General features: G+C 46.3%; 1 protein-coding gene across 1 annotated transcript in view; it reads right to left on the bottom strand.

The window, feature by feature from the left end:
* COASY (Coenzyme A synthase) overlaps window positions 1-14,706 on the bottom strand; it is a 634,994-nt gene that overhangs the window by 45,055 nt on the left and 575,233 nt on the right. The window contains exon 9 of the mRNA XM_082272521.1: window positions 7,274-7,420. Coding sequence (XP_082128647.1) covers window positions 7,274-7,420 — 147 coding nt within the window. The remainder of the gene's footprint in view (window positions 1-7,273; window positions 7,421-14,706) is intronic.

The following is a 14,706-nucleotide window of genomic DNA, read 5'->3' as shown; positions in this document are numbered from 1 at the left end:
TACTAAATTAAGATCCCAGGGTGGTAACGGCGCGCGCACTGGCGGAGCCAGATGTCGCACCCCCTGGATGAAATTCCGCACCAAGGAATGAGTAGCCAAAGGCTTCTGAAAGAAGATAGCTAATGCTGAGACCTGACCCTTGATAGTGCTCAAGGCCAGTTTCTGCTCAACCCCTTGTTGCAGAAAAGCTAATATTCGACTAACCGAATAAGACCGTGGACGGAACCCCAAAGGTTCACACCATGCAATGTAGGACTTCCATGTGCGATGATAAATCTTTCTGGAAGTCGCTTTCCTTGCTTCAACTAGAGTAGGAATAACTGAAGCTGACAAACCTTTGTCCTTCAGCACCTGGGTCTCAATAGCCAGGCCGTTAAAGCCAGCGATCGTAAAGCAGGATGGAAGATCGGTCCCTGAGACAGTAGGTCCTCCCTGAGAGGAAGTCTCCACGGGACGTCCGCCACCAGTCTGACCAAGTCGGCGTACCAAGCTCGACGAGGCCAGTCCGGAGCTACCAGAATTACTGGAATTCCTTCCTCCTCTATCCTGCGAAGAAGTCTTGGCAGTAACCCGAGAGGAGGGAAGGCATACATTAGCTGGTATTGCCCCCACGGGGCGATCAGTGCGTCTGCGGTCTCTGCTAGAGTACTGTACTTTCCTGTTGAATCGTGATGCCAACAGATCCACATCCGGGGTGCCCCACCGTAGGCACAACTGGTGGAAAACTTCTGGATGGAGGGACCATTCCCCCTGATCCAGAGTCTGACGGCTGAGATAATCTGCCTGCCAATTCTCCACCCCCGGAATGAACACCGCAGAGATAGCTGGAACAAATCGTTCCGCCCAGCGAAGAATGCAAGCCACTTCTTTGGCCGCTCGGACACTCTTGGTGCCCCCCTGGTGATTGACATAAGCCACGGCCGTGGCATTGTCCGACTGGATCCGAACCGGGCTGCCCTGGAGCTGCTCGGTCCAGTGAATCAGACAAAGTCTGATCGCTCTCAGTTCCAATACATTTATCGGCCACCTGGATTCTTCCAGGGACCAAAGTCCCTGGACAGATAACTGACCGAGAATTCCTCCCCATCCGGATAGACTGGCATCCGTGGTCACTATCGTCCAATATATTGGCAGAAATGACTTTCCCTGGCTGAGCATCGGAGACCGAAGCCACCAGACCAGAGACTCTCTGGTCTGTTTGCTCAATCGGATCCGATTGTCCAGGGATTCCGGATTCCGATTCCATCTTAGAAGAATCTCTTGCTGAAGAATTCGGGTATGGGACTGGGCAAATGGGACTGCTTCGAAGGAAGCCACCATCAACCCCAGAACCCTCATGCAAGTTCGAAGAGAAGACCAGCTGTTGGATAGTAACAACTGGACTGCTAACTGAATCTTCCGGAGTTTCCCTACCGGAAGAAAAACTCTTGTCCTGACTGTGTCTAGAATTAGACCCAGATATTCGAGCCTCTGGGTGGGAACCAGAAATGACTTTTGCTGGTTCACCAGCCACCCGAATTCCTGTAAAGAAATTATAGTAATTTCTATGTTTTGTAGCAAGGTCTGAGGAGACTCTGCATGAAGCAGAAGATCGTCTAGGTAACCAAGAATCGATATGCCTCTTTGGCGCAGTAGTGCCAACATTGGGGCCAACACCTTCGTGAAGACCCGAGGAGCCGTGGCGAGACCGAAAGGTAACGCCACAAACTGATAGTGGTTCTCTTCTACGGAAAAGCGTAGAAACCGCTGATGTCCTGCGAAAATGGGAATGTGAAGATATGCGTCCTTGATGTCTATGGACGCTAGGACATCCCCTGGATGCAGGAAGGCTGCTACTGTGCGAATGGACTCCATTCTGAATTTTCTTATGTTGACAAAAGAATTGAGTGCCCTTAAGTCCAGAATTGGACGCACTTTGCCCTCTTTCCTGGGTATTGTAAATAGGTTTGAATAAAACCCCTGAAAACGTTCTGTCCAAGGAACGTGGACTACCACTCCTTGTTGTAGTAAATCCGTGACTGCTCTCCGCAGATCTTCTAAACGATCCGGGGATAGTCGAATATTGGAAGGGAAGAATCGCGCCGGTGGGAGAGATCGAAACTCGATCTTGTACCCTGACCTTATGACTTCGCAAACCCACTTGTCCGGGATTCTGGAAAGCCATGGATCTGGGAACCGGCGAAGACGTCCCCCCACCCCAGTTATGGGTGGGGGCGCACCTTCAGGCTTTGGACGATTTATCTTCAGGTCTGGAGGGGGCGGGCTTTTGCTTGCCCGACCAACGTCCCCTGAAGCCTCCTGAAGGAGCTTTGGAGGACTTAATTTTTTCACCCGCGGGACGAAAAAACCTCTTGTGAGCAGAAAAAGAAGGCCCTCGTTTTTGACGAGTTCCTTTACCTTTAACATTTTGCGGTAAAAAGGTGCTCTTTCCACCCGTGAGATCCTTAATGATCTCATCTAAGTTGGCTCCAAATAGACGCTCTCCTAAAAAGGGGATATTAGCCAATGCTTTTTTGGAACCTTGGTCGGCTAACCAACCTTTTAGCCACAGTGTACACCTGAGAACCACCGCTGAGACTGATGCTCGCGCCAATAATGGAGTGGCGTCTAACGCCGCATCACACACAAACTGTAACCCCTGTATCATTTGTTCCAACAAATCTGATACCGCCTGAGGGACCTCTTCTAAGTCCCGGCGTAACCACTTGGTCCATTCAGTTACAGCCTGCGAAACCAGACCAATAGCAATTATTGGTCTGAAAGCTGATCCAATCAAGGTAAACATGGTGCGAGAAATAGCTTCTATCTTGCGATCCACTGGATCTTTAAAAGACGGAGCGTCTTCTAGAGGAATAACCGTGGCTTTATTCAATCTAGCAATTGGTGAATCCACCACAGGTGGTTCTGTCCATTTTTTAATGAGGGTTTCCTCAAACGGATAACGCCTGTTAATGCGTTTAGAAATAGTAGAAGTGCGTTTTGGCAGACTCCATTCTTCTTTGATTGGATTGCCAAAACATTTGGGCAATGGAAAAACCTTCGCCACTTTGATGCGTTTTTTAGTCCCAAAAGGGATTTCAGTTTCAGCTATTTCCGACGGAATACCCTGTAATCTTAAGGTTTCTTGAACAGATACAATGAGTGCGTTTACCAACGCTTCCTCTTTGGCTATGGCTGATGCCGAAACATCCTCCTCACTGTCTGAAGAGACAGTACACGAGACACCAATCCCAGATGAAGTACCTGCAACTGCAGAAATAGGCTCAGAGTCTGAATCCGAGGTTTCAGATAATAAGGGGTTAGGCGGGGGTCGCTTTCTTGCGCCCTGTCCCTGACAAGCCACTTCCACCCGGGACACAAAAGTTTCCATAATAGCTGACAATGATTCAATCGTCAGTGGGGTGCTGGAGGATCCTGCAGACCCCTCAAGGGGATCCGGAGGAGATACATGAGTGGCAGGGTCCATGTTAATTCAGGACACCTTAGCCAGAAAAAACAAAAAAACTTTTTTTTTTTTTCTTTATGTGTCTCCCCCTAGCGCAATAGCGCCCCTCAGAGTACCTGCTTCTCGATCCCCACAGAGAGAGAGAGGGACCCCCAAGGCTCACCAACCGATGCAGTGAAGTTTCCAACCAACTGCAGTCAGCGTCTGTCTTTTACAGACTGGAAGGAGCTGTTGCTTTTTCCCGGGTAGAAGGACGTGGCTCCGCCCCCTGTGTACGCCTTCCGGCGTTCCCAGCTCTCCACGAGGTAGCTGGGCTCATGAAACATGGCCGCCCCCATACAAGAGACATTAGACTCCAAAAACATGGCGGCCGGCGTGACCTGAGGACATACATGCACCTGGCCTACGGCAAAATGGCGGCGGACCGCCAAAATCGTTTTTCCCAGCACATCCACCTGCATCTCTGCTAAGTGGCGATTTATTGATCTACAGGAGATACACTACAAATAAGGTAGGATTATACCTCCTATGTCTGCTGTAATGCTACAGTCTGCTGGGTAGAGTGTTAGCTCTCAAACCAAGTCCACTTCCCACAAACACATACTGTATTTACAAGGGGGACTTTTAGTGTCAGATATATACTGACCATGTATGGAGGGGCCCATAATTCATACTGCCTCATAACGAGGAAAGAAAAAAGGGAACGTTTACTCACCATACCGAACCGACAGGCACCCTCTCTTCACAATACCCTCTCCACCGGGGTGGGGGGTTGTGGACCACTCCGGACGCCTCGACTCTCTGGTTCCTGGCGTCCAAGCGAGACTTTTAACTCGCAAGGTCAGTCCCTCCACTGGGACTCCGTCGCGGCCGACCCAGCGCGGAGCTCTGGTCTGCACGCGCTCGTAGGCAGAAACCGGGGTGACCACTGGATCTCAACACCCAGCCCGTCGCCCGGCCCCGCATACTTACTTGAATGTGTCGCGGCCGACCAAGCGCAATGCAATGGTCTGCGCGCGCTCGTAGGCCGGCTGGGGTGACCACTAGTGTCGCCCAGTCCGGCGTATTTGCTTGAAGATCTCACAGGAAAAAAATACTGGAGAAAAACTGCCTAAAAAAAATTTTTTTTTTTTTTTTTTAAAGAAAAAATCTTGCCAGGACCAAAGAGATCCCAGCAAGGAACTTAGGTCCTTACTCCTGACTAGACAGAAAAAAAACGATTCCCTGTAGCAGAGAGAGGGAGGACATACCCTCAGGGACTGCCCCTAAGGTGGAGCCAGAACGTTTTGTCTTTCTGCCTAGTCCTACTCCTGCGGAGACAACATAACCCAGCTCTTGAGAATCAAGAAGACTACGTCTGTCAATGAGCGATAGAGAAAACCCAACCATACAATCCCATATACACAATCCTATATCTGCAGTTGATCCAGAGGAAGGCGAAAAAACCCAGCAAAGCATTATCCAATTTGCTACAGCAGAGAAAAAAATTCCTTCCTGATCCCCCAAAGGGCAATAGGATATTCCCAGGATCAACTTTACCTAAAATAAAATTTTAGTACCCACTTACTGTATATTAAGTACACCCAGGAAATAATCCAGACCTTTTTTAAAGCAATCTAGTGAGCTAGCCAGAACCACCGCTGGAGGGAGTCTATTCCACATTTTCAAAGCTCTTACGGTGAAGAAAACTTGCCGCCATTATCCAACTACACAGGGCTGTATAGGGACCCAGTGCTGGATACGTCCCAGCACTATATATATTTGGAGATACTTCTACTCTATTATAAATCTACAGACGACCTGTGTTTTTGACCCCGCTTTGGAGAACCTCGTGGGAATTTTGATCGGGGGGCTCTTTCTCACTGTCACCTGTAATAGCCATTATTTATTTGGCTTACAACCATCCAATCTCCCTTTGGAAGCCCATATAGATACATAAATTGTTTCAGGCCTATCTTTTATAGACCTAGCCAACTCGGCACATACTATTTGCGGCCAAAGACACCTGAAGGAGCTTTCTCTCACCCTTTAAGGTCCATCTACCTGGTCCTCCGTCCTGGAATCCACAGAGGTTTTGCATATCTGTCTGAGCTCTGGTGTTTTCTGGACTATCGAGAAAGGCATTTGGACCGAAACGCGTCTAGTCCGATCCAGACACCTCAGACCCTCTTGGTTCCAAGACGTATTTATGACCATGTTTTTATCATACATGTTATTTTTGTTTTTGTATATTTCATTCTTGTAATATTTGTAATAAAATTTATACATTTTCATACTCAAGTCCTGGTTCTTGCCGTTTAAAGTCCCAATCCTCAGGGGTTCTCCATTGTTCAATATTTACTAGGGATGTTGGCAAGATTCCAGGGTTAAAACACAGACTCCGAATTTATCTTTTTCTATTCCCTCCTTAATCTCCTCTTCTCAAGAGAGAATGAATTCAGTTCCTCTAATCTTTTCTCATAGCTGAGCTCCTCCATGCCTCTTATCAGTTTGGTTGAACAATAGAGAAAAAACATTTAAAAAGAAAAAATTGCCAGGAACAAAGATCCCGACTGGGAACTAGGTCCTTACTCATGACTAGGTAGAAAAAAAGTGAAGGCCTATAGCAGAGAGGGGGATGTATACCAGCTAGGACTGCCCATAGGCATAGCCAAGTCTTTTTTCTAGTGTCCTACTCCTGTAGGGGGCGATATAACCCTATGGTCTTGAATATGGATAGCTGTGTCCATCATGAACGAAAGAGAAACGTATGTCCCCCTCAGATCGACAGCGACTGCACTTCCAAGTGTACTTGCAGTTCACAGCGGATTTGCTTTTAATAAATCCAAATGACCACTCTTTGTCATAAATTCCTGAAATTACCTTAGAGTTGCTGTAGGCCTCTTGGTAGCCTCTCTGACCAGTATCCTCCTAGCGCTCTTATCCAGTTTGAACCGACGTCCTGATCCAAGGAGGGTCTGTGTTGTACCAAATACCTTCCGCTTCTTAATAATAGACTTTGCTGTACTTCTAGGCATTGTTAAAGCTTTTGAACTTTTTTGTATCCATCTCCTGACATTTGCCTGTCCACAACTTAATACCGGAGATCTTTTGACAGTGCCGTACCATTCATAACTGATTGTTTGCTTCAACTGCACTACCAGGGACTGAAATGCTCCAAAAAAGCTATTTTAATGCTGAGTTAATCAAAATGACCACAGCTGAAAGTCAAATGGCTTTGTGTGCCATTTAGAAGGTGATTAGCTACACCTGATTAAGTTTACAAGTCATTTTTAGGAGGGATCCTTTTTCCAACTCAGTGATTGTGTTTTCGATTTTTTTTTCTGACATGTTGGTGTTATATTTTTCACTTGGATGTTATAAGTTGCACGAAGTAAATACAGCTGGATAAAACAAAAACTTTTTCTGTCTTCATCTCAGGCTACAAAGCAACAAAATGGGATTATTTATAAAGGGGGTGATTCTTTTCTATATCCACTGCATATTTGATGCACTTGATACACACACTTGATATGTATGTTAGTTAAAGGGAAAGCACACTTAATTTCATAATTGTCATGCTTTAAAAATATACTCAGAGCTACACATTTGTAACAATGTATAATCCCAGCATGCCTTGGTGTCTGGATGAATGTACTCTTGTGCACATGCACAATAGATGCACCATCCCCGGGCAATCAACCAAGATGGTCGAAGATGCTGCAACTGGGAAGAAAATACAGGGAAGTTATTGGTTACAGCAAAGGAGGGTGTTGTATCACTGTAAAGGAGGCAAGTATTTCATTGTTTTGCTGCATGTTATTCATTGCAAAATCCCAATATACTGACCTGAATCTGAGTGATCTCTGGATCCCAAAGGGTGCAAAGAACCACATTTGATGCCGCTACCCGCTCATTATTAGACATCTGGCTGGACAATCTGTTCTTTGCAGAATCCTCAGTGACGCCATCTCTGTTCATTATGCGCACCACTGCCTAATTGAAAGTCAAGCAGACGATTCTTAAAGTGCATGCAGGTTTTCACACATCAGCATATAAATAAAATATAGTAAAATGTCAAGCGATTGAATATTTCCTAGAGCAGGGTTTCTCAACCTTTTTACTTTGGTGGAACCCTTGGCAAAAAGTTTGAAATCTTGGGGAACCCCTGAAAAAATCTTCACATCCTTAGCTCATGGAACATTGCTGTGGTCAGTGAGCTGTTCATATACCAATAGTTATTTTTAGAAACAGCATTAAATAATAGAATAATAAAATGTATCTGCTTATTGTGAAACTTGTGCTTTGCTTTTTTTCTGCATAGATTCTCAATTCAAATTTGGAATAAGCAGTGTGGGGGGGGGGGGGGGGCAGCAGGGCACATTTACATGGGAGCAGGACACATTATCGAGCACACAGTAGTCAGGCATCTTACATGGGAACATAGTGTGGGGCACACATCAGGGCGATTTACATGGGAACAAGGAACATTGTGTGGCACACAGCAGGGCATGTTACATGGGATAGGGTACATTATTATGGAGCACACAGTAGGGCACCTTACATGAGAACAGGACACATTATAGGGCACACAGCAGGACACCTCACATGGGAGCAAGGCACATTATGGGGTACACAGTAGGGCACCTTACATGGGAGCAGAGTACATTATGGAGCAAACAGCAGGGCACCTTTACATGTGATCAAGGCACCTTACATTGGATCAGGGCACACGGCAGGGAAGCGGTCTCCTTCATATGCAGAGGTAAGCAGGGAAGCGGCTGTGATGAGTCCTCTTCTGGCGTTCTGTCCATTCCTCCCCTTCTGTCCATCTTAACATGGTGTCATATACAAGCAAACAACAAAGGCTAAAAAAAAAAACTGGATTTTTGTACTTACCGTAAAATCCTTTTCTCTGAAGTCCATTGACAGACGCAACTCCATATTCTTCCTAACCATTGGGTTATGCTGCCCCCTACAGGAGTAGGACACTAGGCAGGAATAAACTTTACCACGCCTATGGGGCAGTCCCTGAAGGCATACACCCACTAACTCTGCTATAGGGTTTTTAGTTTTGTTGCAAGCAGTGTCAGAAGTAAAAAAAACCCCAACCATCTCAGAAATAGAGGGGTGGGTGCTGCGTCTGTCAATAAACTTCAGAGAAAAGGAATCTACGGCAAGTCAAAAATCCAGTTTTTTCTACTATCATTCATTGACAGATGCAGCTCCATATTCTTCTTGACCATTGGGACGTCCCAAAGCAGTATTTGCATGGGGGGTGGGAAAACAACGCAGAGAAAGAACGTAATTCCCCAAAGGCTAAACCTAGCCAACCAGGTAACATGGAGCTCAACCAACAGCTGGGTAAAAGGAAGGAGGTTGGGACTTAGAGGGAGAGGCATGACACATTTGGTAAAATAAGCAATACCACATTTATTGAACGTATAAATACAAAATAGATACATAGCACATTCCAAATAGCACAGTATAAATTAATTAATTGTAATAGGGAGGAGCTGAAATGTAGTCCCCAAACCATGGACTAACAATAATAACTGCATTACAAAGCCCAACATGTTTCATGGCTAATGTAACCACTTCCTCAGGAGCAGGCAATTGATGCATATCTGTAAAATATATATATATGTATAGAAATATGCCAATGTATTCTATAAATAGAAAAGGGGAGAGGGGAGGGGAAAAGGAGAGAAACCATAACCCCAAGCGACTTACAATGCAGCTCAAGTTGCAAAAATGTGGCTTGAAAAGCTGAATGTGGCCAGGGGTGTCTATCCTGGGAGCTGAAGGGGCAGAAAAAACAAGTGGATCAGGCACACACACAACCAAAATATCCAGGAGGCGGCGGATTTGCAGTAAGATGGTAGTTAGGGTAGAACAGAGTAGAAAATTCCTATAAAAAATGTGTACTTATTATTCGTGAATATCAGTGCAAACGCTGAATAAAGAAAGTGAATAAAGGGTGTTACAAGTGCCCCAAGCTAGGGATGGTGATGAAGAAAATATGAAACAAAACACACAGTGAGTGATAAGATGAAACAAGGTAGAGAAGTATGAGCAAGACAAGGTAGAAACCAAGAAAACAAGAACAAAAAGGGAAGAGTGAGGAAAAGGAGTCAGATAAAAAACCTTAAAAGACCAAGATAAGTGAAGAGAAACAGCCAAGCAAAAAGAAGGGGTGAGTGAACTTAAACCGAGTAAAAAAATATATACACAAACCCAAACCGAAAAGCTCCAAGACATAGTGCTGCTCCATACCAAAGCCACCCATAGAAAGCCCCCTAGCGTCACGCAGGCGTGCAAAAAAGAAAGGCATCTCTCGAGGTGCGGTGGACGCCAGCAACATCCACCATCAGAGAGGATGCCCTAAGACACGCTGGTAGATGGAAAACACAGCCGGCATTTGTGGCGTGCGGTAATGATGCCACTCATGCGGCGCGGGGCGTGACCCCGATGCACAGAGGAAACGTCCACCCACTCTGCCATGCCATATTTGACATGATTTCCATACCATGTTAATATTTTTCATGTTGTGGTTTTTTTATCATCTACATTGTATGTGCTTCTTTGCTGGGTGGGCCGTTGTTGTTCATTCCTGGGAACTGCGATGCACACAGGGAGTCTTCCTGTTGTCCCCCTGCCTTCCGCGGCATGGGAGAGCAGGTGGATGTTTCCTCTGTGCATCAGTGTCACGGCCCACGCCGCATGAGTGACATCATTCCCGCACGCCACAAATGCCGGCTGTGTTTTCCATCTACCAGCGTGTCTTAGGGCGTTCTCTCTGATGGTGGATGCTACTGGCGTCCACCGCACCTCGAGAGATGCCTTTCTTTTTCGCACGCCTGTGTGACGCTTGGGGCTTTCTATGGGCGGCTTTGGTATGGAGCAGCACTATGTCTTGGAGCTTTTCAGTTTGGGTATATATTTTTTTACTCGGTTTAAGTCCACTCACCCCTTCTTTTTGCTTAGCTGTTTCTCTTCACTTATCTTGGTCTTTTAATGTTATTTATCTGGCCCCTTTTCCTCTCTCTTCCTCTTTTCGTTCTTGGTTTCTACCTTGTCTTGCTCACACTTCTCTACCTTGTTTAATCTTATCACTCACACCTCCTGTAGGTATTGTTCCATATTTTCATCATCACCATCCCCAGCTTAGGGCACTTGTAACACCCTTTACTCACTTTCTTTATTCAGAGTTTGCACTGATATTCCTATACATCACTATTACTTCGGTAGCACCATGCACCTCTAATAAGTACACATTTTTTTAGAAATATTTCTACGCTATTCTACCCATCACTATCTACCATCTTACTGCAAGCCTGCTGGCTCCTGGATATTTTGGTTGTGTGCATGCCCGATTCGCTCCTTTTTTCTGCCCCCTCAGCTCCCAGGATGGACACCCCTGGGCACATTCAGTTTTTCAAGTCACATTTTTGTACCTTGAGCTGCATTGTAAGTTGCATGGGGTTATGGTTTCCCCCATTTCCCCCTCCCCTCTCCCCTTTTCTATTTATAGAATACATTGGCATATTTATATACATATACATATCTTTTACAGATATGCATCAATTGCCTGCTCCTGAGGAAGTGGTTACATTACCCACAAAACGCGTCGAGCTTGGTGATGCAGTTATTATTGTTAGCCAATGGTTTGGGGACTACATTTCAGTGCATCCCTGTTACAATTAATTCATTTCTACTGTGCTATTTGGAATGTGCTATGTATTTTGTATTTATAGGTTCAATAAATGTGGTATTGCTTTTTTTACCAGCTGTCATGCCTCTCACTCAAAGTCCCAACCTCCTTCCTTTTTCCCATTTAACAGGGATGGAGGTGTATGGCATGTTTGACCATGCACTTCACTTTAAAGTCCCAAAAATTCTCCCTTTTCGAACCAGGAACAGCTCGAGCTCACCTAGAAACAACAAACACCCTTAAAGAGAAAAAAATTACTCTTTTAAACAGCAACCTGCAAAACCTTGCGGCCAAAAGAAGCATCTGAGGATGCCAGCACATCTACTTTGTAGAATGTAGTGAACGTGTGCACAGATGACCAAGTTGCCTTCTTGCAAACTTGTATTACCGACGCCTGATGGCAAAAAGCCCAAGAGGCACTCAGCGTCCTTACAGAATGCGCCTTCACAGGGAACGGATGAAGCTGACCCTTAAGTGAATACGCCTGTACCACCGCCTGCCTGATCCATCTAGATTTGGTCGCAGCAGACGCAGCCAATCCCTTCTGAGGTCCTTTCATGAGCACAAAAGGAGAGTCTGATTTCCTGAAAGACACAGTAACCACCAGGCAAACCCTAATTGCCCAAACCCCAGCCAAAGAATGCAAGGCAATTTCCTTGGGATGCTTGGGCTTAGGACAGTGAGTGAAGGCAAGACAATGTCTTCATTCAATGGAAATCAGAAACCACCTTATGAAGAAACTACTGATTAGGTCGAAGTACCACTTAATCTCTGTGGACCACCAGAGGAGGAGAATGGCAGGACAGTGCCACCAATTCAAACACTCTGCGGGCAGAGGTAATAGCCACCAAAAAGGCTACCTTTTGTGACAGAGGAATCTCTCTAAGTTTTCAAAGGGAGATTTTGAAGAACAGACAGTACCAAGTTAAGATCCCACGGAGGTAACAGGGACCGTATCAGAGGAGCCACATGACAAACTCCCTGGATAAAAGTGTGAATCAAAGAATGCGTAACTAGAGGGCATTGAAAAAACACCCTCAAAGCCGACACCTGGCCTTTATTAGTACCCAAGGCCAATCGCTGCTCAACCCCTCTTTGGAGGAAAGCCAATATCCTAGCCACTGATAAGGAGTGTGGATGCACCTTAATCGATTCACACCATGAGATGTACAATTTCCACGTACGATGATAAATCTTCCTGGAGGTAGATTTTCTAGCCTTTAACAGTGTAGGAATTATTGAATCAGAAAGACCCCTATCCTGCAATACCTGGCTTTCCACAGCTACACCGTTAAAGCCAGCGACTGTAAAGCAGGATGAAAGATTGGCCCTTGAGACAACAGATCTTCCCTGAGAGGAAGTCTCCAAGGAGCATCAGCAACCAACCTTATCAGAGCTGCATACCAAGACCGGCGAGGCCAGTCTGAGGCCACCAGAATGACCGGAATCCCTTCTATCCCTACCTCTATTTAGCGCAGAAGCCTCTGCAGAAATTTCAGTGGAGGAAACGCATAGATCAGCTGATACTGACCCCAAGGAGCCACCAGTGCGTCTGTCAGAGGATCCCAAGACCTGGCTACAAACCTCTGTACCTTCTCGTTGAGCCGAGAAACTTAACAGGTCGATATCGGGAAACTTAACAGGTCGATATCGGGTGTCCCCCACCGGACACACAACAGGTGAAACACCTACGGGTGCAGGGACCATTGCCCCTGATCCAACACCTAACGACTCAAGTAATCCCCCTTCCAGTTCTCCACTCCTGGTATTATGTGCGGCAGAGAGGGCTGGAACAAAATTTTCTGCCCATATTAAGATCTCAGCCACCTCCCGGGCCACCAGAACACTCTTGGTGCCCCCTTGATGATTGATGTAAACCAATGGCCGTGGTATCATCTGATTAAATCCGAACTGGACAACCCCGCAGGCGATTTGTCCAGTGACTCAAGCAAAGCTTTATCGTTCTGAGTTCCAAAATATTAATTGGAAGTCTGTGTGTCCCCTGGACACACAGCTTTCCAAGTACCCCCCATCCCCCCAGCCGGACAGGCTGGCATCCGGTCCAATACAATGGAAGGAAGGACGCAGGGCCAAGGAAAGGAGCCACCACAGAAGAGCACTTCTTGCATTTTGACTCAACCGAATCAGATTGTCCAAAGATTTTGGATCCTTTTTCCATTTGACAAGAATACCCCTTTGCAGAGGTCTCATGTGGAACTGAGCAAACGGAACTGCCCCAAAGGTAGACACCATCAGACCTAGAGCTCGCATACAAGGAGGAAAAAACACCCTTCCAGAGTCAGTCCCAGATAAATCATTTTGGAGGCTGGGACTAGAGCAGATTTTCTGAAATTGATGTTCCAACCGAACTCTTGCAGAGCATGTACAGTGATTGACAGATCGCCCACCAGAACTGAGTGGGAGTCTACTCTTAAGAGGAGATCGTCCAGGTACCCTAGTACCACATACCCCACTGTCACAGTAATGCCAATACTGGAGCCCACCCGTTGGTGAATACCCTTGAGGGCGGAGGCGTGACCAAAGGGTAATGCCACAAATTGATAATGTTCCTCTCCTACAGCAAAGCGAAGAAAACGCTGGTGTCCAGCGTAAATAGACATGTGCCAACATGCGTCCTCAATATAGTTAGATGCAAAAAGTCCCCTTGGTGTAGGAACGCCACTACCGTGCAAATTGGCTCTATTCAAAACCTCTGTACCCGCACAAACGATTCAGAGCCTTAAGGTCCAAAATTGGATGTACTTTCCTTTCTTTCCTGGGAACAGTAAACAGGTTTGAATAAAACCCTTGAAAGCTTTCCCGAGAGGGAACCGGCACAATCACCCTTTGTGACAGCAGATCTTGTACCGCCTTTCGTAGATCCCTTAACCGATCTGAAGATAGGCGTAGATAGGATGGGAAGAATCTGTCCGACCGTGGGGACCTAAATTTGATCTTGTTATCTGATCGGAGCAGCTCATGGGCCCATTTGTCCTGAATCAAAGAGGTCCCTGGACAGAAAACGACCCCCCACGCCAGATATGGGTGAGGGTGTCCCTTCATGCAGACAGAGATTTTTCCACAGATCTGGAAGGGCCTGTTCTCGGCTTACCGGACCACGTCTTCTTGGAACCCCCAGATGACCTAAATGACTTGGGTCCTTTTTCCTGCGTGCTGAAAATTAGGGCCCCGTCTATTACGCGGTGACTTGCCTTTAGTGGATAGAGGAAGAAGAATACTATTCCCACCTTTGAGTCCTTCGATCAGTTCAGCCAAGAAAGACCCAAATAGGCGGTCCTCCGTAAAGGGGAGATCCGCAGACCAGCTTTTTAGCCACACCATGCGTGGATACCATTGTTGTGTTTAGATCAACTCCACTGACTCGCGAAATTTTGTCACAGTAGGTGGGAAAAGGGAGTACCTTTGCCGCTTTTAGGGGATCTACGGGCCCCGAGGGGACCTGCGCCCCCTATGTTAAAAATTTTCTGCACTGATACAATCAGTGCATCCACCAGCCCCCTTGCAGGCACATGTGCAGTAAAAAAATTAATCATCCTCACTGCAGAGC

The sequence above is a fragment of the Pelophylax lessonae genome, assembly GCF_965119305.1.
Source record: "Pelophylax lessonae genome assembly, chromosome: 11".
Classification (NCBI taxonomy): Eukaryota; Metazoa; Chordata; class Amphibia; order Anura; family Ranidae; genus Pelophylax; species Pelophylax lessonae.
Note: the sequence above shows the minus strand (reverse complement) of the source record. Positions and strands in the feature narration are given on the sequence as shown.